We start from the raw sequence: 27,259 nt of genomic DNA on the forward strand, positions 1-27,259 counted from the left end.
TATGGTTACTTGTTTTGTTTTTTTTACTTTAGCTGAGCACTTAAAGTTTTTTATGTAGTTTTATTAATTCAAACAAGGGCTTTTTTTTTCTCCTACACATGTGCTTTCAATCTAACAATGCACACACAATATTATGACATATAGACATGCAGGTTTCACTTATAGATGTTCCACAAACAGACTATTTAATAATGAAAAGTATTATTTTAGTATTTTTAAAAATAAGTACTGTAAATTTGCACCAGTGGATTTCAGTTCCTGCTTCTAAGAAGGTCAAATCCAAAGCCAGAGTAGAGGTCAAATAGATGCATTTCATCAATCAGCACAATTTGATTAAAGTTGGATGGATAGTTTCTGAAAATTCTGGCATCAAAGTGTATTTTAGTTAATTCTCGTGGTAATTAAGAACTTTTGATCTTAGAAATGGCTAAGCAAACCAACAATTTCAAGCATCAAAATCAGTTTCACTGATTAAAAATTAATTAAGTTATTCTGAAAGCATTTTGGCTTTTTCACAGTACAGACATAAAGGTGAGATTTTAAAGTCCCTGCATATAAAGTGAACTTCAGTAGCAAAAGAGCAAACACTGCCGCACTTTTTATATAGAGCATGTACTTTTTCTTCTTCTTCTTTTTTTGGGGGGGAAGGTTTTCTGACTTTCTCATCTTCATTGTTCCAGGGATTCAGCATGCCCATGTTCTGATCTGGAAACTGGAAAAGATCCTAAGATCAGGATGCTAATCAGGAGTAAACGGAAGAGGAAGGTTTAGCCCAGATCACCTGCCAATCAAGACTCGTAAGATGAAGAAAAAAATCATTTTTGAAGGACTTTTCTTTCTCTGTAAGACATGATGGAAGGATGCTTTTCAAGAGGATCTTCTGAAACTGCAGGATCTCACCTGGAGGCGAGGATCCGCCCTCTTCAGTCAGGCGGATCGGAGGATCCACAGTGTAGTCTGAACTATTCAAGAGCCTTGTCCTGCTTGTATTCTTCCTCCTCTTCCTCTTCAGCCTGTTGGTTTAGCATTTGTTAGCAGTACCTCTGATGGCGCTCTGGCTGCATAATCCTGCAGCCGGCCGACGAGTGCTCGCAGTTTTTACAGCCCTCCCCCCTCGCCTCCCCCCCGTTACACACATGTACAGTTGTTTGCTTCGGCTCCCAGTCTGCAGCGTAACACTCTGTACAGCCCCCACCCCCCTCTTTTGGTGTTGCACTTCACCCCATCTTAAATCCAACTAAATGTTCTATATCTTTGCTCTTAATACCACCCACTGCCCCGTCTCCTCTCTCTGCCATCTCTGAGTCGTCGTATGTGTTGGTGCTGGTGCGTGATATGCGTGTGAAGTGTTGGTGGTGACCTCGGTTAGGCAGTGGGATGTGCACACAGAGGTCGACAGCTGTACACCGACCTGGAGGACGTGATGCAGCTGCCGTGTGTGCATGTGGTGTCAAAGCAAAGAGAGCGTTGTGTTATTTAACAGTGGAGATGCACATCTGACCGACTACGGAGAGAATCCACACCTTAAATCTTCTGCACACACAACCCTCCAACCCCTAAATAACGGCTTTTTGAACTAATTAAAAAAAAGTTAAAAAAAAAAAGACATATTTTCAATTCTGTAGCTTTAGTACTAAAGTTTTAAATCAAGTGTGTTTTTGTTTTTGTCTGATGTTTGTACAGCTTTTTCTTGAATATGTACCTTGTTTGTTGCCAAATTGTGGCCTACATACTAAAAAGTATATTCTAGCCCCTCCCCTCCACACCTGTAAGTCATATCCAACGGATACCGATGATACCAGCGTCCAAGCGCTGTAGGTCTGATTGCAATCATTTCGCAGTTCACTCTTCAGTTTGTTCATTTTACAGGTGAAAACATTTTGCTACCTGCAATCAGTGTTAACGGACTCAGAAGATGGAAGACTTGTTGTTCATATCCAGTGCAGTGATGGATCTTTATGTATGACAGATTTGTTTGAATGTGTTTTGAATGTGTTCAGCCATGCCTCCACCCCCCCAGTTCAATATTTACAACCTTTATTCACTGGCTGGTTTGCAGTCCTGTAAAAATCAAAGACAATTGGATCTTTTCTGCAGTGCAGTTGACATCATTTGCCCCAAAATACTGTAAAAGCCTGTTTGTTTGTTTTTTTTTTCTGTGAACCTAAATTCTTTTTAATAAAATAAAATCTGTAATCAATTCATGGGCTGGTGTCTGTTGTTGTCAGATACAGCTTTCCACTTGTGTGTTTAATGTGAAGAATGAACAGTTAACCTTCCTTAAAACCACAATATGGATTTCTTTTTTTTAGATTATTGAATATATTAGGCCTTTGTCAGAGTCCTAGTTTTATATCTTATAGGTCTTCTGAATAGGCACACATTAACCGAAGGTACAATATATAGACAAGTCTTAAGCCACCTACGCATGACTTTTTTGCCCATTCATCTAGAAGAGCATTTCCGAGGTCGGACCTGGATGTTAGACGAGACGTCCTGGCTGACAGTATCCATTCTAGTTCAAGCTGAAGGTGTTTGATGGGGGTTGAGGTCAGAGCTCTGCATGGGTCAGTCCGGTTCCTTCACATCAGACTCATCCAACTATGCCTTTATGGACCCTGCTTTGTTTAGTAGGTTACAGTCATGCTACAATAGAAAATGTGTCTCCTCAAACTGTCTACACAAAGTTGGAAGGATAGAATTGTCCATAATGCCTTGGCAAGCTGAAACGCTAAGATTCACTGGAACATAGAGGCCAAAGCCAAAACGGTGACCAAGAGCAAGGTTATTATAGTTAACTAAAATTAGATTTAAAATATTTTAGCTAACCCATATCCTTAATTTTAGTATTTGATAGTTTAGTAAAAATGTTATAGTTTGCCTGATGAGGTATTGATGGACACAAAGTTGACTATGGAAACAAACTAAATTAAATAAAAAAACAGTCAAAATGTATCGATTAAGTGTAGTTCATCAATTTTGTACACAGGCTGGCCCTCAGACTTTATGCCCTTTAAGTCGTTGAAAACTGTGACCGGTTCAGCTATGACCATTTACCCTTAAACTATGAGACTACACCAGCTCCATCCCATTGTGTGTCTGTTGTGGGAGCTGGATCTGATCATGCACACTTAAAAGAATGGCTGAGATTCCACCAGATATGATCCAGCGTCTCTGGCAATAATGACTTTTAAAACAAAGAAAATGAATAAACACGCAGAATATTGAGGCCACGATTTATTTTACAGATGACAGTACAGAGCCTGCCACAGAGAAAAGGCACAGTTCCTGTTGGTAAGGACGTCTCCTTGACCTAAATGGAGGACATCAAATGCTTTAGGTGCCTTTTGAAAGCACCGAACTGTAAAAAACTGATATATAGTATATGAACAACTCTGAAAACATTGCACATGATAACAAACTTTAGTTTGTTTGCATTTGCTGCTAACACTAAATCTCTGGCCTCTTAGATAGCCATATCAACAGTAGTTGCCAATATGACCACTGTGCGTGACTACGGGGTCATTTATTTCAGATGTTTTTAGGGATTTAATATAAACTATAAAGTAGTAAAGATACACATCCTGATTTTGTTGCGAGTGCTCCAAATACAAAATCAATTATACTTTAACAGAAATCAGGAGTGATCTTCACTTGCTGCTTTCAGTGGAGTGGTAAACTAAATCTAATAGACAGGCTCCCAATGTCACGAGGTACCGTTAAAGGTGGGTGAGAGAAAACAGTGAAAACTGAGTTTGCTGATCTGCTGTCTGCAAAACCCCCCATTTCATTTGAAATGTAAAAGTCAATACAAATGCCTTTCCATAGTGTTAGTGTGGAGAACATTTTCACAGAGGAATGTTGGCGTGCTTCTTCCAGGGGTTGACCTGCTTCTTGCTGGCTAGCACCTCTAGATCTTGGCAGATCTTTTTGCGAGTTGTCGCTGGCTCGATGATGTCATCCACAAAACCTAAAACAAGCACAGTCGGATAAAGATGTACTCTGTTTGTTGCCGTACACACTGTCAGCAGATAAAGAGCAGGAACAGTAAAAAAAAAAAAAAGCAGATTTACCTCTGACAGCAGCTGGGAAAGGGTTAGCAAACTTCTCCACGTATTCAGCCTCTGCTTCTGCCTGGTTCTCCTTTCCTCTGAAGATAATCTGAACGGCACCCTGAGGGAAAAAAAGAAATTAAAACTGTAAAAATAAAGGAAGCAGAGAGAAAGGGACAAACAAAAAACCTAGAGGTAATGTGTACCTTGGCACCCATGACGGCGACCTCAGCTGTAGGCCAGGCGTAGTTCACGTCTCCTCTCAAGTGTTTTGAGCTCATCACATCATAGGCTCCTCCGTACGCCTGGGATGCAAAGACCAAAATAAAAGGATTAATTCAGCAACAAGCAGCATTTCAGACAGTAAATGAATGCAGATGTAAAAGAATCAAAACTGATAAAATGCTAAGTTAACTGTTTGTTTTTTTGTAGGTGATTCAGACAAAAGATTCCAGTGAAATTATTACAGAGGCTTTTATTCTGAAAAAACAAAACAAAACACTGGGGTGTTGAGTTATCATCACTGCTTGCAGTTCAACGTGGCAGTGAACTTGGAGGTGCTTTTTGTAGGCAGGGCATTATGCAACAAACAGCTGAGCCAGATGTGCAATAGAAACCTCACACACCTTTCTGGTAATGATGGTTATTTTTGGGACTGTGGCCTCTGCAAAAGCAAAAAGCAGTTTGGCTCCGTGTCGGATGATGCCTCCGTACTCCTGAGCTGTGCCTGTTGAGAGAAAACACAGCAGTTCTATTGGATAGGGGTTCAGACTATCAGATTTTCTACAGGTGGTCTGTTCAGTCTCATCCAACTCACCGGAGAATCACTGGTCGTTAAACTAAACCGATTAAATCATGAACTTCAGCATGACAAACATGCCCTGCACATAACTGCAGCCTGTGTGTACATGCATGAGGATATTATCCAAGAATACCTGGCAGGAAGCCTGGCACGTCCACGAACGTGATGATGGGAATGTTGAAAGCATCACAGAAGCGAACAAATCGGGCTCCCTTCACTGAGGAGTTGATGTCCAAACAGCCTGACAAACAAGACAAGTACAAAGTGGATTGAATGGATTGATTTTTTTTTGTTTTTTTAAACTGTTAGCTATTCACATATTTTTCTTACCTGAAGCTACTTTGGGCTGATTACCCACAATGCCCACAGTGCGTCCATTCATACGGGCAAATCCCACCACAATGTTTTTGGCGTAGTTGGGCATGATCTCAAAGAATTCCCTCTCATCTACTATCTGATTAAGAAAAAGAACTTTTTTTAAACACACACAAAAAGGAAATGAGATGTTGTGGTACATATTAGAAGGTGTATGTTTGTGCGCATACTGCATGAATTATGTCCAACATGTCGTAGGCTTTAGTTGACTCTAAAGGGACGATGTTGTCCAATGATGGTACCAGACGGTCGCTGAAAAACAAATGAGACATCAGACAAAAAAGGAGGGGATTTGTGATTAGTTCAATGAGGGCAAAGGTTACTGCCTACCTAGAGTCATGGGACTCCCTGATAGGTGCGGGATCCTGATTGCTAAGTGGCAGGAAGTTGAAAAACTCTCGCAGGTTGAGCAAAGCCTCAATATCATTCTCAAAAGCACGGTGAGCCACACCTACGAAAAAGCAATAAGACATTTTAACGAGAGTTTCTCTCAGACGAGTTAAACACCCTGACTTGAGCAGTAATGCTTGATTAGATTTCATTTGCTAAACAGATTTAAAAAGATGCTGTGAAAAAGTCTTAAACCACCCCTCATTTCTGTATATTGTGCTGGGAAAATAGGCAAAAGAAACATGCAAACAAGAATGAAAACTGCATAAAGCAAAAGCAGGTTTGCACAATTCTAACAAGCCTGAAAGTCAATATTTGGTATGACTACCTTTATTTTTCAACACAGCATGAACTTAAGTAAGGTTTCTTTAAGTAGTCTTCAGAATTCCTGAAGGACATTCAAAGCTCTTCTTTGGATGTTGGCAGCTTTTTGTTCAATTCTCTGTCAACATTCTCCCATACTCCTTCAATAAGGTTGAGGTCCAGATTCCATTGTGTGTTTTTCTATTTAGGTATGCTTTTATTGAATTGGCAGGGATCACTGTTGTACTAAAAAATGAAGTTCATGCCAATCAGATGCTTTCCAGATGGTCATGTACGATGGATCATGAACTACATTCTTTTTCTGTGTTCATAATTCCATCAATCCAGACAAAATCTCCAAAACCACTGGCTGAAATTCATCCCCAAACCACGAAAGATCCTTTACAGATGGCTGTAAACTGTGTCAGGTCTCTTTTTTCCAATTTCTTAATGACTTTCACATACAGTTTATTTGCAGCAAATAGTTTTTAGGCCTGTTATTTCTTGTTTTGTTCTACACTTATTCAGTTTTTGGAAATCACTTCTTAGTGCAAAACATAGAATTTTATGCATGCCAAAGTGTTTAAAAAATTCACACACACAGTCACACATTGTAGCCACAGCCACCCTGGGGTGCACTGACAGAGGCGAGGCTGCCGGACACTGGCGCCACCGGGCCCTCTGACCACCGCCAGTAGGCAACGGGTGAAGTGTCTTGCCCAAGGACACAACGACCGAGACTGTCCAAGCCAGGGCTCGAACCGGCAACCTTCCGATCATAAGGCGAACTCCCAACTCTTGAGCCACGATCGCCCCAAAGGTGGAAATGAAGGGTGGCTCAAGACCGGCTCAGACTGGTAAATATGACAAACCTAAAGCCAGTGCTGGTAAAGCACCAGTGATTGCTACAGCTTAGTTTACAAAACTCTTCAACATCCACACATCTAAAAAGAGTCTGACCGGACACGGTGGTATGAGTTTTGGCTCCACCAAGCTCCTCCTGAGTCACATCTTCATTGGTGACAGACTTTACAACATCCGGCCCTGTGATGAACAGGTATGACGTGTCCTAAACACACAAACACAAATGTTTCTGTGCTTATTGGAATTGAATGCATCTCTTCTCTAAACACAAAATAGCATTTGCGTGCCAGTTTGGAAATATTTCAGGACTTTTTCATATTTCTTGCAGCTTAAATAGCATAAAACTAATATTTTACCTACAGTGGATTTTACTGTGTCAGCTACATACCTTAACCATGAAGGTGAAATCTGTGAGAGCAGGAGAGTACACGGCTCCTCCTGCACACGGACCCATGATGAGGGAGATCTGAGGGATGACTCCTGAAGCCATCACGTTCCTCTGGAAACAAGAACACGTACAGTGTCAGAAATACGACACCAGCTGTTGATGATGAGTTTACGAACATGACTCCCGCCATTTATGTGGAATGTTAAACCGAAAAGAATGTAGGACTTCAAGCTTCTGAGCTCAATAAATCATCAGGTGCAAAACTTGACATTTTAAATTGATTTACATGAAAAGGTCTGCACAAAAATATATAAATGAAATACCAGGAATATATCTGCATATCCAGCCAGAGATTCCACTCCTTCCTGGATCCGAGCTCCTCCAGAGTCGTTCAGCCCGATTACCGGAGCCCCGACCGTCATGGCCTGGTCCATGATCTGACCACAGATTTAAAAGTGGCACATCAAATGAGGAAATGACCAAAGACAAACACACCCATACAGATGCTAACTTGCTCACAGCTGACAAGCACAATGTTTAATGTTACTGTGAAACATCTGTATACCTTACATATCTTCTGTGCGTGAGCTCCAGACAGACTTCCGCCAAAAACTGTGAAGTCCTGCAAAAAACACAGAGTGCAAGACAAAGAGATTGTCACATAAATTCGAGTTGCCACATGTAGGTTTTCTGTACAATGAATGAACACTGTACCTGACTGAAAACATAAACGAGCCTGCCATTGATTCTACCTCGGCCTGTAACAACGCTGTCACCGGGGAACTATGAGAGAAAAAAATGATCAAAATTCACTGAAAATGTCGCAAAATAAGAAACACGCTGCTGCAAGAGGTATTTGTGCACGACCTGTTACCTTGTTTCTGTCCTGCTCCATGCCGAAGTCGGCGCAACGGTGTTCCACAAACATGTCCGTCTCTACAAAGGATTCAGGGTCAAGCAGTAGTTGCACTCGCTCCCTGGCTGTCAGCTTACCCTGGACCGCATCACAATGGTAAATTTATTACAGTCATGCATCAGATATGTCACCGATCAGAAAGTTTGCCTGCCACACTGCAAAAGCTATGGTTTTGAAATGTCTGGTTGCTTTAGATCAATGTTTCAAGTGTTGCATACCATAAGCAAAGCTGCCTCTTTATAGGAGTTTACTTCCCTAATTTGTCAGGTCTTATTATTTAATCCCTTACCAGTTTGTGAGCTGTTTAATTGTCAGAGGTTTATCCCAATCTCATAAAATAAATCATTACATATACCTTAAAAACATTTGTTATTGTGAAGTTTGTTGTTTAAATAAAATTAACCCTTTCAGGGCTAAAACAAATAATAACAATGATAATAATAAACTTTTGTTTAAGAGGTGTGAGAGAGACCAGCAAAACAAACAAGCCCCTGCGCCTGACATTTAAAGCACCAACCTCCTGGCTGCCAATGCATTTGAAGCATATGATATTATACAATTAAAAGAAATATGTGTTAATATATAAAAAATAACAGCCTCGGTCTGCGATAGCTGATTTTACCCTTTTATGTTGTGCCACTATCCTTTGCTGACCTCCCCCCTGCAGTGCCGCCTCTCGCTTCTGGTCAATCCTCTCTTTAACGGACAGGTGGCTGACGGAGTACCAGCGGCACGACCGATGCAAACTCGTCTGCGGTACTGTTACCGATACTGTGCCATATTTTACTCGCGCCACGCTCCTTAAGGACACCTTCAAACCATTTATCAGTCCGCAACTGCTTCGAGCAACACTGATGGCCGCCATCATTGCTGTTCGTGTACGCTCTTCTTCTTTAGTGTTTAATGTCTGTTGACAAGCCAGCGTTGGGGCGCCACCAAGTGGAATGGAGTGTGGCTCGGGAGACGATCAATAAAGAGGGAGGAAAACCCCTTTCTGAGCTTAATTTTATGTTAAACATGTTTTTTTTCCACATCTTACTTGCTGATTGTTATATCCGTTTACTTCCATAGAACTGTCAGGGGATATAGTGCATACTAACAAGCGATCTGCTAAACTTTTCTTATGTATTTCACTAAATTCTTAGGAGCCTTTTGTCAGTATCAAAACACTAGGCCTGCAGAATCTATATAGTTCTGAACTATGCACTAGAATCAGGGAAGACTGAAACAATCGAGCTATACTTGTAAAAAGCACAATTCTTATATCACCCCAAACAAACGAGGTTTTATCTTAAGATGTTCCCAAGCCTTCAAATACTCCTGAGATGTGTCACAATAGCATCTGGAATATAACTCAGTAATTCCATCATTTAATTTAAAGGATTCTTAAAGGGGCCTTTGTGTGTAGTTTGCATGTCTGAGTGACTCTGCAAGCCTCCAACTCCAGTTCAAAAAGAGGCATGCTAGCTCAGCTGGTGTAGTTGTGGATGTGAAGGTGAATGGTTTCCTGTCTCTAAGCATCAGCCCTGCAATAGACTTACAAATGTCCTCTTGCTATAGATGTGTGGGAGAGAGTGTCCTGCTCTTCTGCATTATTATGTGGCATGGGAGCTTCTCTGTGGTAGAGATGAAGGCTCTGCTGAGGGTGGTGAAAGCTGCATAGACTATTGTTTGTAGCAGCTGCCCCCACCACCACCACCACAGACATCACCAGCAGATGCAGGGAAATTGCCTCGTCTTTCTTGAAAGACTCCCCTTCAGGCAGGAAGCTGTGATCTAGAGCAGAACCACCAGACTGAGGAAGGATCTTTTTCCCAGAGGCTGTAAGATTTTTAAACTCTGCTGGTGCTCTGTAATCTCTGCTACAGCCAGAAGTAACAGATGTGATAAATCACTTGTGTCTTTGCACTACCCTCTTCACATGTTTGTTTTATGTCTTATTTGTACTTAATATTTCCTATTTAAAATAATAAAAAGAAAAACCTGACATGATTGCAAATTTTAATTTCAGCTCATGAGAATACATGTGCTGGAAATACAATGAAAACCCTATAAATCCTTAAATCCTTTGCCCGACAACAGCTGGGATAGACTCCAGCCCAGCTGCAATCCTGACCTGGATGAGCAGTAGAGAATGGCTTCTTAAAAGCTTTTTCCCCCCTATTTCCAGGTGTATCCCTGAAACCCCAGAATAAAGTATATATTTTATATTTTGACATTTGTTCTCAGATTATTTATATAGTCCACTATACCAAATCATATGACACATAGATGTCTATACTTGCTCAAATGCTGTCCATGCCCCCAATAGGGAAATTTTTGTGATCTTCTGGTGCCTTGAAAAACAGATGACTTGAGGATTTTTGGTTTAGTTATTTCAGTTTAAATCCCCATTTGTGTGCATATTTTTTACTTCATCTACTGCAGCTGTGAGCTGATTTTTCTTTGTCGTGTTTTATACACTTTGTTCAACCTGGGAAAAGAATGTAGTTGGTCATTATTTTCTGCAAGTTCTAGCACAACAGCGGGCGGGGAGTCAAATGATGAAATTTTGACCAATAGCGAAAGGGGGGCGAGCTCGTGCAGCCAATCAGAAAACAGAAAGTCCTCGCAACAGCTGGTGGGCAGGAGCTCTGCCCATCTTGGATGTCATGTTACAGGGAGTTTATATTGTAAAGCAGACCTTCCTGCCAGCTTTAGCGCTGTCACTCTACAATTGCAGGGTTATTTATGTCCCAACCACGAATTTGAAAATAATGAATTCACAAAATACATAAAAATTATACCTGCCCTAAACGTAGTTTTTAAAAAAGCGATTCCAAAATACGATGTAAATACAAAGTGGCATTTTTTTTTCTTACCCCCAACTTCATGATCACCAAATTGCATGTCAAGTATAACAGTTAAAATAAGTTGTAAATCCACCTTTTCTGTTTTTATTTTGTTAATACATGTCTCTTCGAACAGTTACATACGTTTTTTTTAACATCTTCATATGCTCTGCACCTTGTGTATATGCGCATTCCCGTAAAATGAGGAGAGAAAACAGTGAGATGGCACGACAAAGAAGAAGTAATTTGACATGAGTCTTGTGCTAACACCACGGATGTACCAAAGGTCAGTCATCTTTGACATATTTTGTATTTTTAGCTATATGTTTTCTGACTCGACTGAGTGTGACACTCTAACCAATGCAACCCCAAAAGAAGATATATTTATTTTTAGTTTCCTTCTTTTATTTATATAATTATATTTCTCCAGTGTCCAAAGATACAGTCCAGTAACTGTATCTTTTTTCTGAGAAAACAGTAATGACAAACATAATATATCCTTTCAGTCATGTTAACTTGAGAACCCGGTTACTCCAATTTTAACCCTCTTACGTGTAATTTGTAATAAAATAATAATGCCTATGAATCAGCGTTTATTTGCGAATTAAAAGTGTATTCTATACATATATGAAAAAACTGGTAAAATTCCCAAAAATGTAAATTGTTATGCATAAAGTAGCCCCGTGCTTAAGGAAGTTTTTCCACCCTCTTATTAAAATAAAAATTAATTTTAAGTAGCGTGTTGCTACGTAGTTTATGACCAATTATAATCGTTACAGTGAGGAAATAAAGCAATGGAGGACACGGGAAAGGCGCTGCGGTAACCACGGTAACTAGTGGAAATCTCGCGTGATGATCATGCCTGTCGATAGGGGTTTATGCGAGGAAAAGTGGAAAATCGAATGATTGATGCATTTGCAAAACGGCAAGTTAGCTATGTTTCGGTCACCTCTCTCCGAGCATTACAGCAAAACGTACCAAAATTGCAGAATTTTTCTTAGCTGGTCGCATTTTGCTCCTACGTGCGACGTATAAAGCCACCCAGGGGGGTTAGTGATACGGTTGACTCTTCGCTAGCTAAATCGACTAGCCATGCTAACGCTAGCTGGTTAGCTTTGTTTACATCAAGTGCGCGCCTGGAATCTGTTAACGGATTTCTGACCCGGCGAATTCATGATCTCGCCAGTCCGTTGTTCAGTTAAACATCGGCGAGGATACTGGGTTGTAGAGTAGATTGGCTCTATGGCTATCATCGATGATCTCTTGTGCAAAACGTCCGGCTGATGCAGTAAGCTAATGTTAGCTACGTAATGCTAACCTTTTAATTATGGGTGATTTGCTCATTCGAGTCAGCGTTTGCCCTTAGACTTTGTTGGAGATGAGTATAATTATAACTCTAATAGGTCCGAATTAACAGGAACTGTAACTGTGATATGAAAGAGTTCGCTGGTTAAATGTAATGACTGCGAACCGGTGATGCTAACCTTAGGTAGCCACCTGCCAAGCTAGCTAACGTGCTCGTTTAGCGATAACCGCCTCACCATGGTCGTTGTTTCATATTGTATATATTACTGATTCATGATTAACATCTCTTTTGGCACACTGGAGTGACTGATTGTTGCGTCGCTAGACCAATTTACATCCCCTCCATCACCCTGAGGCTGGGCTCTCTTTACGTTGCGACGAGCCGCTGGATTTTTTTCCTTCCTCGGACTGTGTTTCCCTGAGGCTGCGGAGCACATCGCCATGAACCCGGTTAATGCAACCGCTCTCTACGTGTCTGCCAGCCGGGCCGTGCTGCAGTGCGACCCGCGGCAGCCTCATTCCTTCGCAGAGATGTACAAACTACTGCCCTTCTTCCGAAAGTCCCTCGCATGTCTTGTCTGTGGTAAGTGATTTGAGAATATTATAGCAACACAACACACTTTCAGTCCAGCTTTAATGTTATTTGCGACACTGTATTCAGTTTTGAGCCATACATTGGCTGAATTGTATTAAAAAATAATTACCATTAATATTGACTGAAGTGTCCGTGGGTGTGCGTGTGATCGCAGCAGTTGTGACACGATTTGTCGCTCTTGTCTCCGTGGTCTCCTTGGCAACCGAGGCTGGAGCACTAGTCATCCGTCCTCTTGACAAGACAGATGACTGCTCCGTTGTTGTGCCTGCTGCAGAGCCATGTGTTTCTTATTCATGCTTTATTTACCAGCCCGCTTAGCTAGTGGAATATATGAGCTGACACAGCTTGCACTGAGGAGACGGGCAATATTGACAGCTATGCGCGACAACATTTTTGACCTTTCCCTATTATTTGACAGTGGTTTTGCTATGCTTAATTCTCCTGTGAAATATTCAGTCAGAATTACATGTTTGGTTATGTAAGCAGTAAATATCAATAATATTTCTGTTAAGCTCATTTGGTTCTTATTTGCTTGGTGCAGATATGGTTCTGGCTAGTTCAGTTGATATGTAGATTCCGAACAAGTTGTTGATAAATTGGTAAAAGTTCATTAACTGAACTTTTTATCAAATATTTTGGTACCAACTTAATCAATTAAGCACTTGTTCCAGGTTTTTCACCTTTATGAATTGCAGCTTTCTCTGATTCATTTCACTTTGACTGGATCATTCTTTTGGGTCCTTGACTGTTGATCAGACAGAGCAGGATATTTTCCATCTCTGTGATGTTGTGGTAGTGATATATAATTATAGGATATAATAATAATATATGCTTATGCTGCTCCCTTGTCACATTTTTAATTTGGCAAAGCCGGTGCCTTTCCTGACCCAACCCCAAAGGGATTTGACTTTCCAGCTGGAATTGAACTGGGGACCTTTTGCTTGCCAAGTGAAAATCCACTATGCTATAGTTGTTAGTTTATAGCTGTTGTTGCTTTAAAAAATCACAAATGTATCTGTAAGAATTATAATTAAGAAATGGTTATTGTAGCTAATTGAGAATACAGCTGTTTCTATAAAGCTATGATTACGTGAGGTGGAGCTGAGTATAAATATCTCATGGCCAGCTATATACTGTGCCATAGTAACTGTGCCTTTGTTCAAAGGTACTAAACAGGTGGATTTTTTTCTCATTTTTTTTCTCAGGTAAACTGCTTCAGGATCCGATTTCTCAGACACATCCAGAGTGTCAGCATTATGTCTGCTTGGGCTGTAAAGGCCAGAAAATGCAGATAAGGCCATCATGCAGCCGTTGTAAGGACCACTCCTCCTTCCAGGAGAACAAACAGCTCTCTTTACTGGTGCAGTGTTACAGGAAGCTCTGCTTCTATGTAATTCATTCACCGTTGCTGTCGTGTGTCAGCAACCATGTAGGAGGGTCTCCAGAGGTAATGGCTTTGCTAGAAGAGGTGCTATTGTCGCACAAAGACGAGATGGAAGACCCAAGTCTAGTGCACGAAGATGTGAATCCCTCAGCTCCTGAGTCCCTTACGCCCACAGAGGCACCACCTGCTCCTGCAGAGCTCTCAGCTATACCTCAGAGCTCTTCCTCTGATCCTCCCTGTTTCAACGGACCACAGGAATGCAATGGAGACGTGCTGGAGGACGTAGATCCCTCTTCTCCTGAGCTGGAGGTATGCGAGCTGGTAGAGGAGCAGGCACAGGCAGGCCTGTCTGTATCCAATACCGGTTGTGGAGGACTGGAACTGAGTCTGACCACTGGACGTTTAGCCCCAACACCAGGCACTGTGTGCTCACTCAGGGATGGGGATTCAAGTAGCAGGGAAGTGGAGGAGGGAGAGGTGTTGCTCCTCAGTGTGGAAGAGGTGTTACAGACATTGGATCCCCTTCAACCTGGTCGAGACTCTCTTCATACACAGCCGGTTAGGACACATACTCACACACACACAGCTACGGACAGAGCACACACTCAGATGTACATACAGCTGGATGCAGCTCACAACTACACACAGATTCAAACAGGCAGGACTAATACAGTGGCAGGCCATGGTGCTCACACACATACATCTTCCTTTGACCCTCCTTCAGCCTCCAAGCCCCCACCAGTCCGCCTTAACCGCAAACGATCTCATTCAGAGAGTGACAGGGAAAAAGTGAAACCTCTCCCGATTGCTTCTATCCTGCAGGGCTCTTCCTCAAACTCACACACTCCTAATCCCTCTCACACACTGCACACACATCCACCCACGCCTTCCCTAACAGTACCAGCACACACATACTCATCGCTTCCCAACGGAGCACCTCCTAAGCCCAGTCGACCTGCGCCGAACCACAATAAAGGTGCCAGGAAACATCCGGAGCCAAGCCCTAAGAAGCCACATGTGAAGGCTCGCACTGGTGGCGCTTCCAAGACAAAGGAAAGAAGCAAAGACCAGCGGTTGATGGCAGGCTGCCTGGTACCTCCAGCACCTGCGAGGCCTCCATATAAGAAGCCAGTGGAGAAGAAGGGCTGTAAATGTGGAAGAGCCACTCAGAATCCGTCTGTGTTGACCTGCAGGGGACAGCGTTGTCCCTGTTATTCAAACCGCAAGGTAAAACCATTAATCTATTAAATGAGCACATTATACGCTTAAAGATTAATGCTGTCATTATGTGAGTTTGTGTAGATTGTTCATGCTGCTATTTTATGTGTTAGTGTAAACATATGACAACTATGTTTTAGTACTTTTGTTTCTAACCCAAAGAAAACAAGTAATGGAAAAAATAGATGATGTATTAGTCTGCTGTTAGATGATATATTCATAATATATTCATGATATATGATATATATCAATATTCAAACTTAGTAAAGGCAGGTTTTTGTATTCTTTTGTGACAGTATCAGAAACTGAGAGCTTTGCATCGTTTGTGCCACACTGGCCCTGTGTAGCTAGAGTAACGCTGTGGTCTGTTTTCTCTGATCTTTCGCAGGCATGCTTGGACTGCATCTGTCGAGGTTGCCAGAACTCTTACATGGCCAATGGTGAGAAAAAGCTCGAGGCCTTTGCAGTGCCAGAGAAGGCCTTAGAACAGACGCGGCTTACGCTTGGTATCAACCTCACCAGCATCACAGCAGCCGCCGCCCTCCGCAACCCGGCAACCACCAGCATCCGCGCAAACACCCTCCTCAACGTTGCCACCGCAACAGGGACCCCTGTTTCGACAGCTTTCCTGTCCCCCAGCCCCCCACAAGAGCCCAACTATGAGGAGAGCCTCGAGTTGCTGATCGGATGAGAGGCTGGGACTCCAAAAATAGACAGCATGGTGCTGATAGAATGTGACAACTCATCATTGTCTGTCAGAAAACGTGTACCTACCCCATTGAGGGGAAGGAAATCTAAGGCAGCTATGGGTCTGTCCTGTCCTGTAATCTGCTTTCCTTCTGTGTCAGAAAATGCTGAGTAGTACGACTAGCATGGGTGTGCCAAAGCCTCCTGTATTGTGCCTGTGTGCCAGTGTTTATTGTTGCCTGTCTCTAGTTAACACTTAAACTCGGTTCTTAGGCTGTTCTGTACATCACAGGTGCTTTTTTTTTTTTTTTTCTTTCATTCATAGACCACAGACATACTCTAAGAGGCAATAGAAACTTATCACAGGTTTTGTTTGTGTGTACACTCACAAGTATTTGAGTATCTGTGAATCCCCCCTACCCCCCACATTTGGTGCAACAACAACTACATCATCATCATATCAAGGTTACAGCATTTTTCATGTTTGAGTATTAGTCCTTAAGCTTTAGAAATACATAATTTGTGTCAGGACAGCCCTTACTAATCTTTAACCCTCTGTGTGTTCACACCATAATTGTGAAGGACTCTTGTGACTTATATATGTAGATCGTATGTCTCACACAAGACTGTATGCCTTTTCTAGCTCATTAATTCACTCAATCCAAGTACTGTCGGATGTTAACGAATTTGTCTTAATGAACTTGACTGATGCAGGCATTGTACAGGCAGCAAGATAATGTCAAAGCACTTGGCTGGTTCCACAGTTTGTGAGTGTGTGTGTGAGTGTGTGTAAGTGTTTGTGTGTATGTGCCTGGTGAGATTTACTGTAATGTCAGTGGGGAGGCGGTTGTTGGGTTGTGAGGACTTCGTCTGATTGATTGGCCAAATTACAACTAAAACCGTTCTTAGCATAGCAATAGGAGCACCAACACGGAGGCTCCCAGCTCCAGTGCACGCACACACAGTTGTTTACAGTATTGCCATTTTAGACTTCAGCTGACTGTCTTCAAAAACAGTTACTCTGTTATGCTTTGGTTATGGGATTGTACATGACTCTGTGTGTGTATAGATAAACCGAAGCCATAGGTCGTCATTTACAAGATAAAATATGCTCTGTCCATGGATTTTTTTCCCCCCACACACTTGTAGTGTTCAGACTGATCGGAGACCAACTCAGAGACTATTTTTGATACCAAGCGTTTAAGATTTGGTACCACTGTCTTTCCTTTTGGTTAAATCACAATGAAGCCCTCCCATAACTCAACATGCTGTGTTGTCCGCGTTTGTGTTTACTGTCTCGGCTGTAACTACAATATGTTTGTTAGTCCAGTCCAGTGACCAAAAAGAGACTGAAGACCACCCACACACCTTGGTGGTTCTTTATTGGCAAGAAATTAGAAGGCGGATTATAATATGACCTATCTTCCTGTGTGTGTGTGTGTGTGTGTGTGTGTGTTTCAAAATGTATTTCTTTTGGGCATTACTTGAACCCTGATTAAGTTTTTGGTATTGATTTTTTTTTAAGTGTAAAAACTCTTGTTTGGGGAGTGACTATTATTGCTGAAACATTCACTGCCATATTATGGAAACATGTACTACAACATGAATTAAACGATAGTTTTTTACTTTTTCAGTATTGTCTTAAAATTTAATTAACCATGATCGTCTTCACTAACATTTATTGGCAATCCATCCAGTAGTTTTCAGGATACATGTAGTGATATAGTATGTGGGGGATCACGATTTGTATTTTACACTTTAGTGTAAAAATGTGTTGGAAAACACTTAAAATACAGTATAATCTGACACATCTCACATATTAGAATATCATGAAAATTCTTTTTAATGGTAATTTATTTTAATAGTGCGGGTTGCTACTAAAACTTGCTGCATCAGTGAATGAAGGGATTCATTTTTGTCGCTGCTGAGGTGTTCCTGAAGATCAGGTTGCTTTCATAGGAGCCTTCAGCTCATCTCTTGGGTATGCTATCTCCTACCGTTCTCTTCTTCCTTCTGACAGTACCCCTGCGGGGTTTGGGTCAGGCAAGTTGGCTGACGAATAAGTCACAGTACTGACATGGTCAGCAAACTATTTTATAGTCACTTTGGAACTCTGGGAAGATAAGCCCTGCTGGAAATGAAAATCTGAAGCTCCATAAAGCTTGATTGAAGCATGAAGAGCTTTAAAATCTCCTGGTAGATCACCACCAGATCACTTTACACCCCAAATCGTCACAGACCACATAAAGTTTTGAGTGGACTTAGAACACCTTGGATTTTTAGTTTTTCCAGACTTTAGGATCTTAATTTTCAAATAAAATGCAAATTGTACTTTTAGCTGAAAACTTTGGACCACTGAGCAACTTCTTAGCCCAGGTAAGTTCCTTTGATTCCGATGTGATTTGATATTAGGATTGAGAAAGCTGTAGTATCTTTCCAGAAGACACCTGCATGTAGTGGCTCCTGATGCTGCGATTCCAGCCTCAGTCCAACACTTGAAGTTTTTTCACCGTTTTCCCTACTTTTTCCCTTACAATACACTTTCTATCAATAGGCTTTACTACAAAACTCTGTGAACCTCCAGTTTTTACAGGAATGACATCCTGGCTTATCCCTTTTGTAGAGAGTATCAATGATTATCAGATCATGACTGTCAATTCAGCAGTTTTTCCCATGATTATTGTTGGGTGTACTAATTCTAAAGGGTGTTCTCATTTTCTGAGATACATCTGTGTTTTTGTTAAGGCATTGAGAACTTCAGAATCCCTTCATCTCTTTAATACCACATTGATTCGCTAGATTGCACAGCGATGACATAAACGAGTAGGAAGTTTCATTCATAATATCCAACATGTAAAATCTTGTCAGAATTTTTGATGTAAGACCTCATGTGCCCAACATCACTGCCCTTTCCAGTGACTGATAACTCAGCTGGGAACTGTTTCACCTGCAGGCAAAACGTATTGGTTCAACAGAGGGCATTCACGCGTGGCATTTAAATCTCTTATCTATTGAATGGTTCCAAGTGCACCTCTTGTCTATCCGAATGCAAAACATAATCCATGTTTGCTGCCGTACATCAAGCTTCCATGAAGTTTCTCAGGCTTGAAAACGGAATTCATATCCTGCGTTAGGTCGACCAATTAAAAGGCCACTGATGTATTTATTTTGATGACATTATTTCCGGAATGTCATACATGACCCGCGGTCCCGAAGAAGTCCTTTTGCTATCCTTACAGTCTTTTCTTCTCTTCCAGTCCTGTTCCATCCGACTGCCACTTATGTTATCAAGCAACATTCTGCTTCACCTCTGCTCATGCCTTTTTAAAATTTCAGTCCTGGATGCTTATTTTTAGCTCACGAGGAAGGCCCCAAAGTAGTTTGCCCGACCGTCCATCTCTATGACACTAGCATTGCTAACAGTAATGAAGAGGCGATCTGCAGGCTGTAGAAAGGCAGTGCCAGCCTGATGCAGAGAGAAGAGGCCAGGCTCCTGACCCCGAGGCCAGCAGACACTCCTAATCGATTTCATCAGTAAGATAGGTGCCGTGTAGGAACTCATCTGTGGGTAACACCAAAAAAAGAAAAGAAAAAAAGAAAAACATGAATAAAGCATGGCATTATATATCAGCACATATCACTGATTTGTAAGCGTTCTACCTTTCGGTTTAGATTTACAGGCTGTACTGACTTCATTTCATTTTATCCTGATTGACACTGAGGTTATTTAAACCAACTCAAGCTCAAAGGAAATCCTGTAAGGATATATGCATCTCAAACAAGAGCAAATAAAGTAACTTAACACTTGAAGGCTGTGAGCTTTAAATGTTCTTTAATGTATTTGAAAGAAAAAGGAAGTGTGTACTTTTAAGAAGCCTTAAAGGACGCAACACTACTTAAACGGAGGGACAGAGATATAGATATTGGAAGAAAACTAAGTAATATGGTTAATGATTTCTTGGATTAAAAGGTTTAGCTGCCTTTTTAATTCCATCTCTCACTTGAACATCATGAAACCATATTTATTTGCTAAAACACTAATAGTATAATTTCTAATTATAGCTATAGCTAACCATCACCAGTTATCCTTTAATAAGTAAACAAGCTTTGACCTTCTTGTAGATATACTGGACAAGCTGAGCTCCTTGCTCCTCTCTTGTTTCCCCGTCCATCTCCCCCATGGACGGGAGTTTGAAGTAGGTCTGGGCGTAGATGTAATAGAGGCCTGCTCTGGGCACCAGCAGCTCTCCTCCTCTCAGCTCTATGTTCTGCAAGAAGGACAGGCCTCTCTGGCCTTCCCACACTCTGATGCGCTCTCCCAGGTACCCCTTGCTGCTCCGTAAACCTGGAACAGCTACACGCGCATACAGAAAGTAAGACATAGTATATATGCATGGAAAAATCACTGAAATACAAAAACACTTAAAGCTTCAAGACTGAGTTTTATTAAACACTGCTAAAACAGTAACTGCTAACCAAATTATAAACAAATGTTCATGACATGTACAGTGGGTAAGTAATGTTCACAGATGTGCCCACAGACCAGCAGCTATCCACAACTGCTTCTCTAATAGATTAAAATAATGTTCAGCCATGTATTGGTGCTGCATACTGTGGAACAATTATCTTTTCCTCTAACATGGTGCCTAATCTAGAACTACTAAACCACTATTCAATAAATTAGACTGTCAAATAAGTCGTGCATCAGTCAGACACCTGCACCACATCAGGACAAGAGGTTTATTAGAATGTGAACATATTTGACTGGCTCCCTCTAGTGGTAGCATGGAAAAAAATAAGACAAAGTAATGCATGCTCCTAGCCTGTTTCCCCGTCCTCCCCACTTATTTACTGCGGAGATGTTGTTCAGCACAGTTATTAACATAAAGACCACACCGGTTTTAATGCACCTTGCTGACCTAACATGCAAAAGTCCCTGGGTGGGCTGCATCCGGCGTAAAAGTCCACGCCAAATCAAAAACATGCAGATCCCTCCACTGTGGTTGAAAAAAGAAGACGAGCTCGCCATTTTTAAAGTTGCTTTTTTGAAGAGTCACAATGAAGGTACAAATGTGATTCTACACATAGTACCTTTAAAGTGAATTCCTTTCGCATGCTTCAAAGCTTTCCTTTTACATGCTATTCCTCTCAGCGGGTCTGTGTACACTGGATCTATAGTCCATTGCATACAATGCTTGGAAAGTATCTACGTGGGCAATATATGAGCTTTTTTTCTTTTTCATTTCCCAGACAAAGACTAATGACTCATCTCAAAAACACCATAGGAAACTCCAGGGTATGAGAGAGCGGTTGTACAAGCCCTGACAGACATGTAGGTGTGAGGAGGTAACAAAATCTGAAAGGAGCCTCGGAAGCCTGGAAGCAAAATTCTTAACCTATGGCCTTGAAAAGGTAAAGCAGTGTGCACACGTGTTATGTGTTTCAGGTGTTTGTTATGCATTTCAGAATCAAATGTAACTGATAAAATGATCCTCACTCTCTGAATTTGGAGGCTCTGCTGATGAGACAACACCAGTCACATGTGCAACAACTTTGGGAAGAGAGACCCCTGTGAAAAATGAAACAGAATACACACACATACACACGGGACATTTTCAGTGTAAGAAGCCATGCGTGACAGTGTGATTGACATTGAATGGTATGGTTCTTACTTCTCTCTGGAGTAGGTATCTGGAATCTTTCAGCAATCTTCTGACAAAAACAAAACAGAGGAATAATAAGAGAGGAGGCAGTGAAAGAGATTACCAGTTATGTAAAATACAAACAAACATAGAATCACTAAACTAACTCAATCAGAATCAGCAAGGAAGTCACCACCGTGAACCCCTCAGTACACAGTCTGCTTTAACCCAGCTGTGATGGCGGATTTCCTTTTTAAGGATGAGACTTCCAAAAGTGAACAATCAAAACAGTCAAATTAGAAGTAACCAACTCTATCAAATTTCAGCTGAACAAAGATCAATAAAAACCTTCTTTAAGTAGTAGTGGACCTGTTGCGTGACCTGCCAGCAGGGGTCGCTCTTCTTTTCTGCCGCGTCCAGGAAGTTCAGATTTGGGTTTACAAGACAGGACATGCTGCTCCTGGAAAAACTCTCCTGCATCTATGAGAGTAAAACAACAAGTAGAACAGGGTGAAACTAATCAGACACATGTGCAAATTCTTCTTACCTACTAAATGATCTGTAAATATAAAAGTTGAGGCACTGGGTATTAGGTTACATGTTCTCCCGGTGTAAGTGTCTGTGGCATAACCATCATCGATATACATGGACTGCGCACATTGGCTTCAAAATACCTGTTTTGGACGCAGCTCTATGAGGTGAACAACAGTGCTTAGAAGGCTTTTTAAAAAATTAACAGCTTTAAGTCTGCTGTAATCACCATAAGACATACTGCGTGTGTATGTGCATGCTTGAACATAATGTCAGCAGGCTGTCCTTGCGCCACAGGTGTGTCTGAGCGGAGACGTGTGTGTGATTCCCGTGATTATGATATTTTAGAGGCGTTTTCAGCTCGTCACAATGTCTACCCGTCTCTGAAATGCGTTGCTTTAGGGTGTCACAACCCATTTCCTCCAATTGTTTAATGTTATCTCGCCCCAACTTTCTTCGCTCTCATTGTCCGGCGCTGGGTGCAGAAATTCCCGCAGGGATTATTACGGGACTTTTAGGAGTAACCTAAATAACCTTTCTAAATTTCTCTTTAAAAATAGATATTCCCAGCGCATTTATTTCTATTCCTTGTTTATTTATGAGGCAATTAAATCAAAGTGGTAAAGCAATTTTAATGTTTTTCTGACTATATCTGCCTGTCCGCGGTCCACAGGTCATTTGGAGTTCATATTTTAATATGCAGTTCCTCTGTCCTCGATCATACATATCTTGTTCCACAGGTATGAGCCGCATGCCTCAATGAAGATCTGTGTTCTTAGTAAGCTTAGCTTGTTCCCATGAAGCATGTCAGGACACCGTGTTTGACGCCTCTCACTCACTCTCATGCGTTCCACGCAAACCAAACGCATTTCTTACCGTGTTCAGGACTTTGTTGAAGTACATAAAACTGACGGCGACCGCGATGGTCTGGAGGAGGACTGCTGCGAGTAAGATGAGCCCCAGACTCTGGACAGAAATGGACATGGCCATATCACATAACGACTGAATTCACCAAGAAAAAAAGTTAAGGATCAAGAAAGCGCTTGAGAGAGGCAGATCAAGCTCTGTTGCATTTCTTCTGTGTAGGACAGAAAGAGAGAGGGAGGGAGGAAAAGTGTGCAGGCGTCTGTAGGTGGAGCAGAAGGGAGGTATGGAGCATTACAACAGCCTCAAGATGTCACTGTTATTAGATAGAAAGGGGCAGGGAGCTGCTGCACATGCAACTTTAGGATGCCTTCAGTCAGTGTCGGAAATGTCAAAACTTGCTTCCTTTTTTCAATAAAATCTCCTTTTTGTCCCACTTCAAACATTTTTTTTGCTACTAATAAAGTCACGTACTGTTATATTATGATATAATAAAGAAGGTCACGATCACAGACAGAAAAGTATGTATATGCTTAAACCATATGAAACTATATGCAATCTTGAATTAGTTCAAAATAGAGCCTAAAAATTCTTTCTTTGCATGACTCAGAATAGCTTTACGACATTTAATCCCAGTGTCCTCAACTTCACCCATATTTTACAACTCAATAAATCTGTCACTGTGTCCAAGAAGCAACTAATCAGTGCATTTTTACAACTTAATTCCCCAAATGTGGGGATAATCGAGGACAACATGAAGGCCCTGGAAACAGTCAGCCGTAACATGTGCTGTGGTTTATGTAGCCATGAAGCAATTTTGTTTTGTCTCTCTTTTATGATAGAAATAAGTTATCTTGGTGTCTAACTGTTAAACAGCTGCAGGTGAAGTCAGTTAATTAAGGAACCTTGGTTTGCAGTTATCCTCTTGGCCTTGCTTGCGTGTTGCTTGATGAAGGAAATAAAGCGGTTATTGTTAAAACATGTGCTGTATGTCACATGTGTCGCAAGTAAGAGACTGTGCAAAGAAAATCAAAGCAGCAATAGGCTAACACTGTGAGATAGTTTTGGATAGAAGTACTGCGCAGGTAGCAGATCATCAGCATCTGAAAGTAATCTCCTTCCTGCTATTGTGTGGTGATCTGAGAGACTTCTATTTGATTAGTGCTGAATGACCTGCCATTTTTAGGGCTTCTGCGTACCCACATAGTATTTGTCACAGGGGAGTGATTTAATCGGGAGAATTTAACCTTGAGTAGTTCCCGTGCTTTCATTCCATCACCTCTAACCCTTGCTCTATTGTCAGTGTCAGGAAGTGAAAGTGGGGCTGAAGGAGTTCACAGCTCCAGGATGTGAGTGACCCTCCCAACAATCAAACGCTGAGGGAAAGCATGCAAAGCCCATTCAAAGCCGCACGCATGTAACTTTAATCTTCACACGTTTGCACATCACTGAATATTTCCCAGCAGGTTCACTAAAGCAGGCAGCACCAAAGTACATTAAAATATACTCAGAAGTTTAAATGAGGATCGCAGCAGAGATTAAAATATCAAAAATGCGGAAGGCAGAGTAAAGACTAATGTGATTCCCAGGCTTGTCAGAGAGAATGAATGGAAACGGTGAGTGATACCTGAAGACTATTTGGCCTCAGGCAAGCCAGACGACACCCTGAGAGACATACCTGTCAAAACTTCAACAGCAAACATGCATTTAAACATGCATTTTTTATCAGCCTTTTCCCATTTGTCTTATTGTTATTTCTTCTCCTTACCTTGAGACATTTGGTGACCTTTGACCTGTGTCAGCTATTTTCTCATGCAGGTCTTGGCTAGCTTTAATCCTCTAGCAATTCGATGCCTAAAGGAATAGTCAGACATTGTGGGAAATATGCCCGTTTTCTTCAATGAGTGTAATCAGTAGTTTCACCTTCTTGTGATCTCTTTGTATTTCTATTCATGAAGATAACTCTTGAGTGTAGACTTGGACAATGATACATCTACTTCCTCCAGCGTGATCCTGACTTGGTTAGATTGTGGTAAGGAATTTTTCTTAACCAACGAAAGAATTCAGCAATAATCCACTTAAGCTGTCTTCCTGGTCTTTTAGTGTTGTTGGTGGGGACAACTAAGTAGTAGAGTTTGCACAAACCAAACACTAATAACAACTAATCACTGTGCAATCGACTGACAATAGTTGAAATGCTGTGCCATTTGCCTGCTATATCTCATTAATGAGTATATTTAATTGCTTATTTGGTGTATTTATATATGTATTATATGCTATATTTATGCTTATATTAATATTCAAGGCATATGAGCAAGGAACTTATCTGATCATGTGAATGTTTGTCAGTCAATTTTCTACTTCTGAAAAGCTCAACAATTAATAATCATGTGGAAGATGTATATTTATATATACTTGTACTTACTAACCTAATTTAAATATGTTACACTTCAACTATTGTATTTTTAGTCAGTTATTTATATGACATTTGTTGCTGTATAGTTAATTAATTTGCTTATTTGGATGTAATTAATTACTGGTATATTTTATTATACTATATTTATTATACTACCCAACGGTAAAGGTTGAATCAGGGTATTTACTGTTTTGCTAATTTAAGAGATTTACTATAATGGAAAAGCATATAGCATATATCATATATCCTTCTTAGTAACCAAATTTAAAAGATATTTGATCGTAACCCTTACATTCATTTATAGTCATAGTGACAGTGAATTGCATGTTAATCTGTGTATCAGCTCTGTGTCTTTGTTCTTATATTTAGATGCAGTAGGTTCTTGTGAGGGAAACACCTTTCTACGGAAGCCAGCTAAATCACTGGTGTCTCGATGCATTGTTCGACACTTTGTCTTCTGAGCAGCTGTAGTCCTCAGATGGGAATTTAGGGAGATTCCATGACTTCACTGAGAGGAACGCAGGGAGGAGAAGCCTCAGGGGAGGGACAAGACAAGTAGAGTGCAGATGGAGTGTCCTTTAAATCTATAAGTCTAAGCTTTGCTTCAGAGCTTTGCCCCATTTTTCTCATAACTGTCACAGTTTTATAACACCATGTATTCCTCACAGAGAGACAGATGGTTTTTTTTCCCTCAGTATTAACTAGTAGGTTCCATTTGAGGTATTTGAAGTTCAAATCCAGATGATTTTATTCAATAAATGTTTTTGCAGTTTAAGGTCAAAATTTATTCAGCAATGCCATTTTCCTTTTAAAAAGAAATTGTCATCAGATCAAACAAATGAGTAACATCATGTTAAATGGGTGCTACTACAGAAGAGAAAGATAGTCTTGTAGTCCAGCAGGGGGCAGGATCACACTGATTATTAGGGCTGTAACAAATTATTTGTGTGGCCACCCAAAATATTCACTCAGTTCTCTTGAAACTAATTAAGATGCATGCATAGGCCGTCTTACTCCTTGTATTAATCGCACGTCTGGATAAATGAAGAGGCTGTGTCACGAGCGGCGTCTAGTATAAAATCTTTCCCAAATCAGACACATGGATCCAGACAAGAGATGGAGCAAGAGGGAGAGAGATTTTAAGATTTCGCTGGAGGGACAGGATTAGAGGTTAGTATGTCAGAGGAACATCTGAGGTTCAGTCTGGAGACAAAGTAAGAGAGGCAAGGCTGAGAAGGTCTGGAGATATGTAGAGGAGGGATAGTGGATAAATGGGGCAAAGAATGCTGAAGATGCAGCTGCCAGGCAGGGGAAAAAAGGACATCCACGAACCTTAGTCTATCCCAGAAGCAGGGTACACCCTGGACAGATCGCCAGTCTGTGGCAGGGCGAGGCTATCTCTTAAAGTACAGAATATTATATGAGTATGTAGACTGGTTGACCATTCACATAATATTTGTGATTTCCAGCTTATAGTTTTGGCAAAAGGAAACACAATGAGTACATTTAGTCAACCTGATAATGCCCCATGTTCAACAGAGAAGTTTTTTTTAATTACATATATATATATTTGTTTTGGTTTTCTGCAATAATCAGTGCAGTTCAGTCCAATGATCAGAACTTATGTAACTCAAGCTGAACATTAAATCATCCAGAAAAACAACAAATGTGAATAATGAGACACACGGAAGGAAAA

The 27,259-nt window shown here is 41.0% G+C and overlaps 4 protein-coding genes across 8 annotated transcripts in view; 2 read left to right on the forward strand and 2 right to left on the reverse strand.

The window, feature by feature from the left end:
• stag1a (stromal antigen 1a) overlaps positions 1-2,200 on the forward strand; it is a 39,695-nt gene extending 37,495 nt beyond the window's left edge. For both annotated transcript variants that reach the window (XM_040042242.1, XM_040042243.1), the window contains exon 33: positions 681-2,200. In XM_040042242.1, coding sequence (XP_039898176.1) covers positions 681-704 — 24 coding nt within the window. In that variant the 3' untranslated portion in view covers positions 705-2,200. The remainder of the gene's footprint in view (positions 1-680) is intronic.
• Positions 2,201-3,222: 1,022 nt separating this feature from the next.
• On the reverse strand, positions 3,223-8,990 carry pccb (propionyl-CoA carboxylase subunit beta). Its single transcript, XM_040042245.1, has 15 exons — positions 8,713-8,990; positions 8,049-8,168; positions 7,889-7,957; positions 7,740-7,796; positions 7,498-7,611; positions 7,175-7,285; positions 6,883-6,991; positions 5,560-5,680; positions 5,400-5,481; positions 5,185-5,308; positions 4,988-5,095; positions 4,679-4,779; positions 4,259-4,357; positions 4,074-4,173; positions 3,223-3,970 (listed from the first exon to the last, which is right to left on the reverse strand). Exons 1-15 carry the CDS (start codon positions 8,956-8,958, stop codon positions 3,849-3,851), a joined length of 1,683 nt encoding a protein of 560 aa, XP_039898179.1. The 5' UTR covers positions 8,959-8,990; the 3' UTR covers positions 3,223-3,848.
• A 2,719-nt stretch (positions 8,991-11,709) lies between these two features.
• On the forward strand, positions 11,710-17,527 carry msl2a (MSL complex subunit 2a). The gene is made up of 3 exons (XM_040042244.1): positions 11,710-12,809; positions 14,027-15,432; positions 15,812-17,527. The coding sequence occupies exons 1-3, from the start codon at positions 12,668-12,670 to the stop codon at positions 16,112-16,114; spliced, it is 1,851 nt and encodes a 616-aa protein (XP_039898178.1). The 5' UTR covers positions 11,710-12,667; the 3' UTR covers positions 16,115-17,527.
• On the reverse strand, positions 16,427-23,455 carry LOC120740122 (tumor necrosis factor ligand superfamily member 10-like). Of its 4 annotated transcripts, none has more exons than XM_040042250.1 (6): positions 23,160-23,455; positions 22,122-22,232; positions 21,783-21,819; positions 21,608-21,679; positions 20,223-20,464; positions 16,427-19,672 (listed from the first exon to the last, which is right to left on the reverse strand). In XM_040042250.1, the coding sequence occupies exons 1-6, from the start codon at positions 23,271-23,273 to the stop codon at positions 19,463-19,465; spliced, it is 786 nt and encodes a 261-aa protein (XP_039898184.1). In that variant the 5' UTR covers positions 23,274-23,455; the 3' UTR covers positions 16,427-19,462. The 4 variants fall into 4 exon arrangements, with proteins under 4 accessions (XP_039898184.1, XP_039898183.1, XP_039898182.1 ...); XM_040042249.1 differs by having other exon boundaries at positions 21,783-21,822; XM_040042248.1 differs by having other exon boundaries at positions 22,101-22,232.
• Positions 23,456-27,259: the final 3,804 nt, after the last annotated feature.

Source organism: Simochromis diagramma, unplaced genomic scaffold (genome assembly GCF_900408965.1).
Source record: "Simochromis diagramma unplaced genomic scaffold, fSimDia1.1 OVJJ01000304.1, whole genome shotgun sequence".
NCBI lineage: Eukaryota > Metazoa > Chordata > Actinopteri > Cichliformes > Cichlidae > Simochromis > Simochromis diagramma.

Bases quoted from the DNA above. Each gene is read 5' to 3' on its own strand.
- LOC120740122 (XM_040042247.1), bottom strand. From the start codon at position 23,273: ATGGCCATGTCCATTTCTGTCCAGAGTCTGGGGCTCATCTTACTCGCA. The intron at 21,823-22,100 runs GTTTTTATTGAT...TGTTTTTGTCAG, and splicing joins TCCACTACTACTTAAAGAAG to AAGATTGCTGAAAGATTCCA. The intron at 21,680-21,782 runs GTAAGAACCATA...CATTTTTCACAG, and splicing joins GATACCTACTCCAGAGAGAA to GGGTCTCTCTTCCCAAAGTT.
- msl2a (XM_040042244.1), top strand. From the start codon at position 12,668: ATGAACCCGGTTAATGCAACCGCTCTCTACGTGTCTGCCAGCCGGGCC. The intron at 12,810-14,026 runs GTAAGTGATTTG...TTTTTTTCTCAG, and splicing joins CCTCGCATGTCTTGTCTGTG to GTAAACTGCTTCAGGATCCG. The intron at 15,433-15,811 runs GTAAAACCATTA...GATCTTTCGCAG, and splicing joins CCTGTTATTCAAACCGCAAG to GCATGCTTGGACTGCATCTG.
- pccb (XM_040042245.1), bottom strand. From the start codon at position 8,958: ATGATGGCGGCCATCAGTGTTGCTCGAAGCAGTTGCGGACTGATAAAT. The intron at 5,681-6,882 runs GTCAGACTCTTT...GCTTTTTCGTAG, and splicing joins AACTCATACCACCGTGTCCG to GTGTGGCTCACCGTGCTTTT. The intron at 4,780-4,987 runs GTATTCTTGGAT...TTCTCTCAACAG, and splicing joins CGTGCCAGGCTTCCTGCCAG to GCACAGCTCAGGAGTACGGA.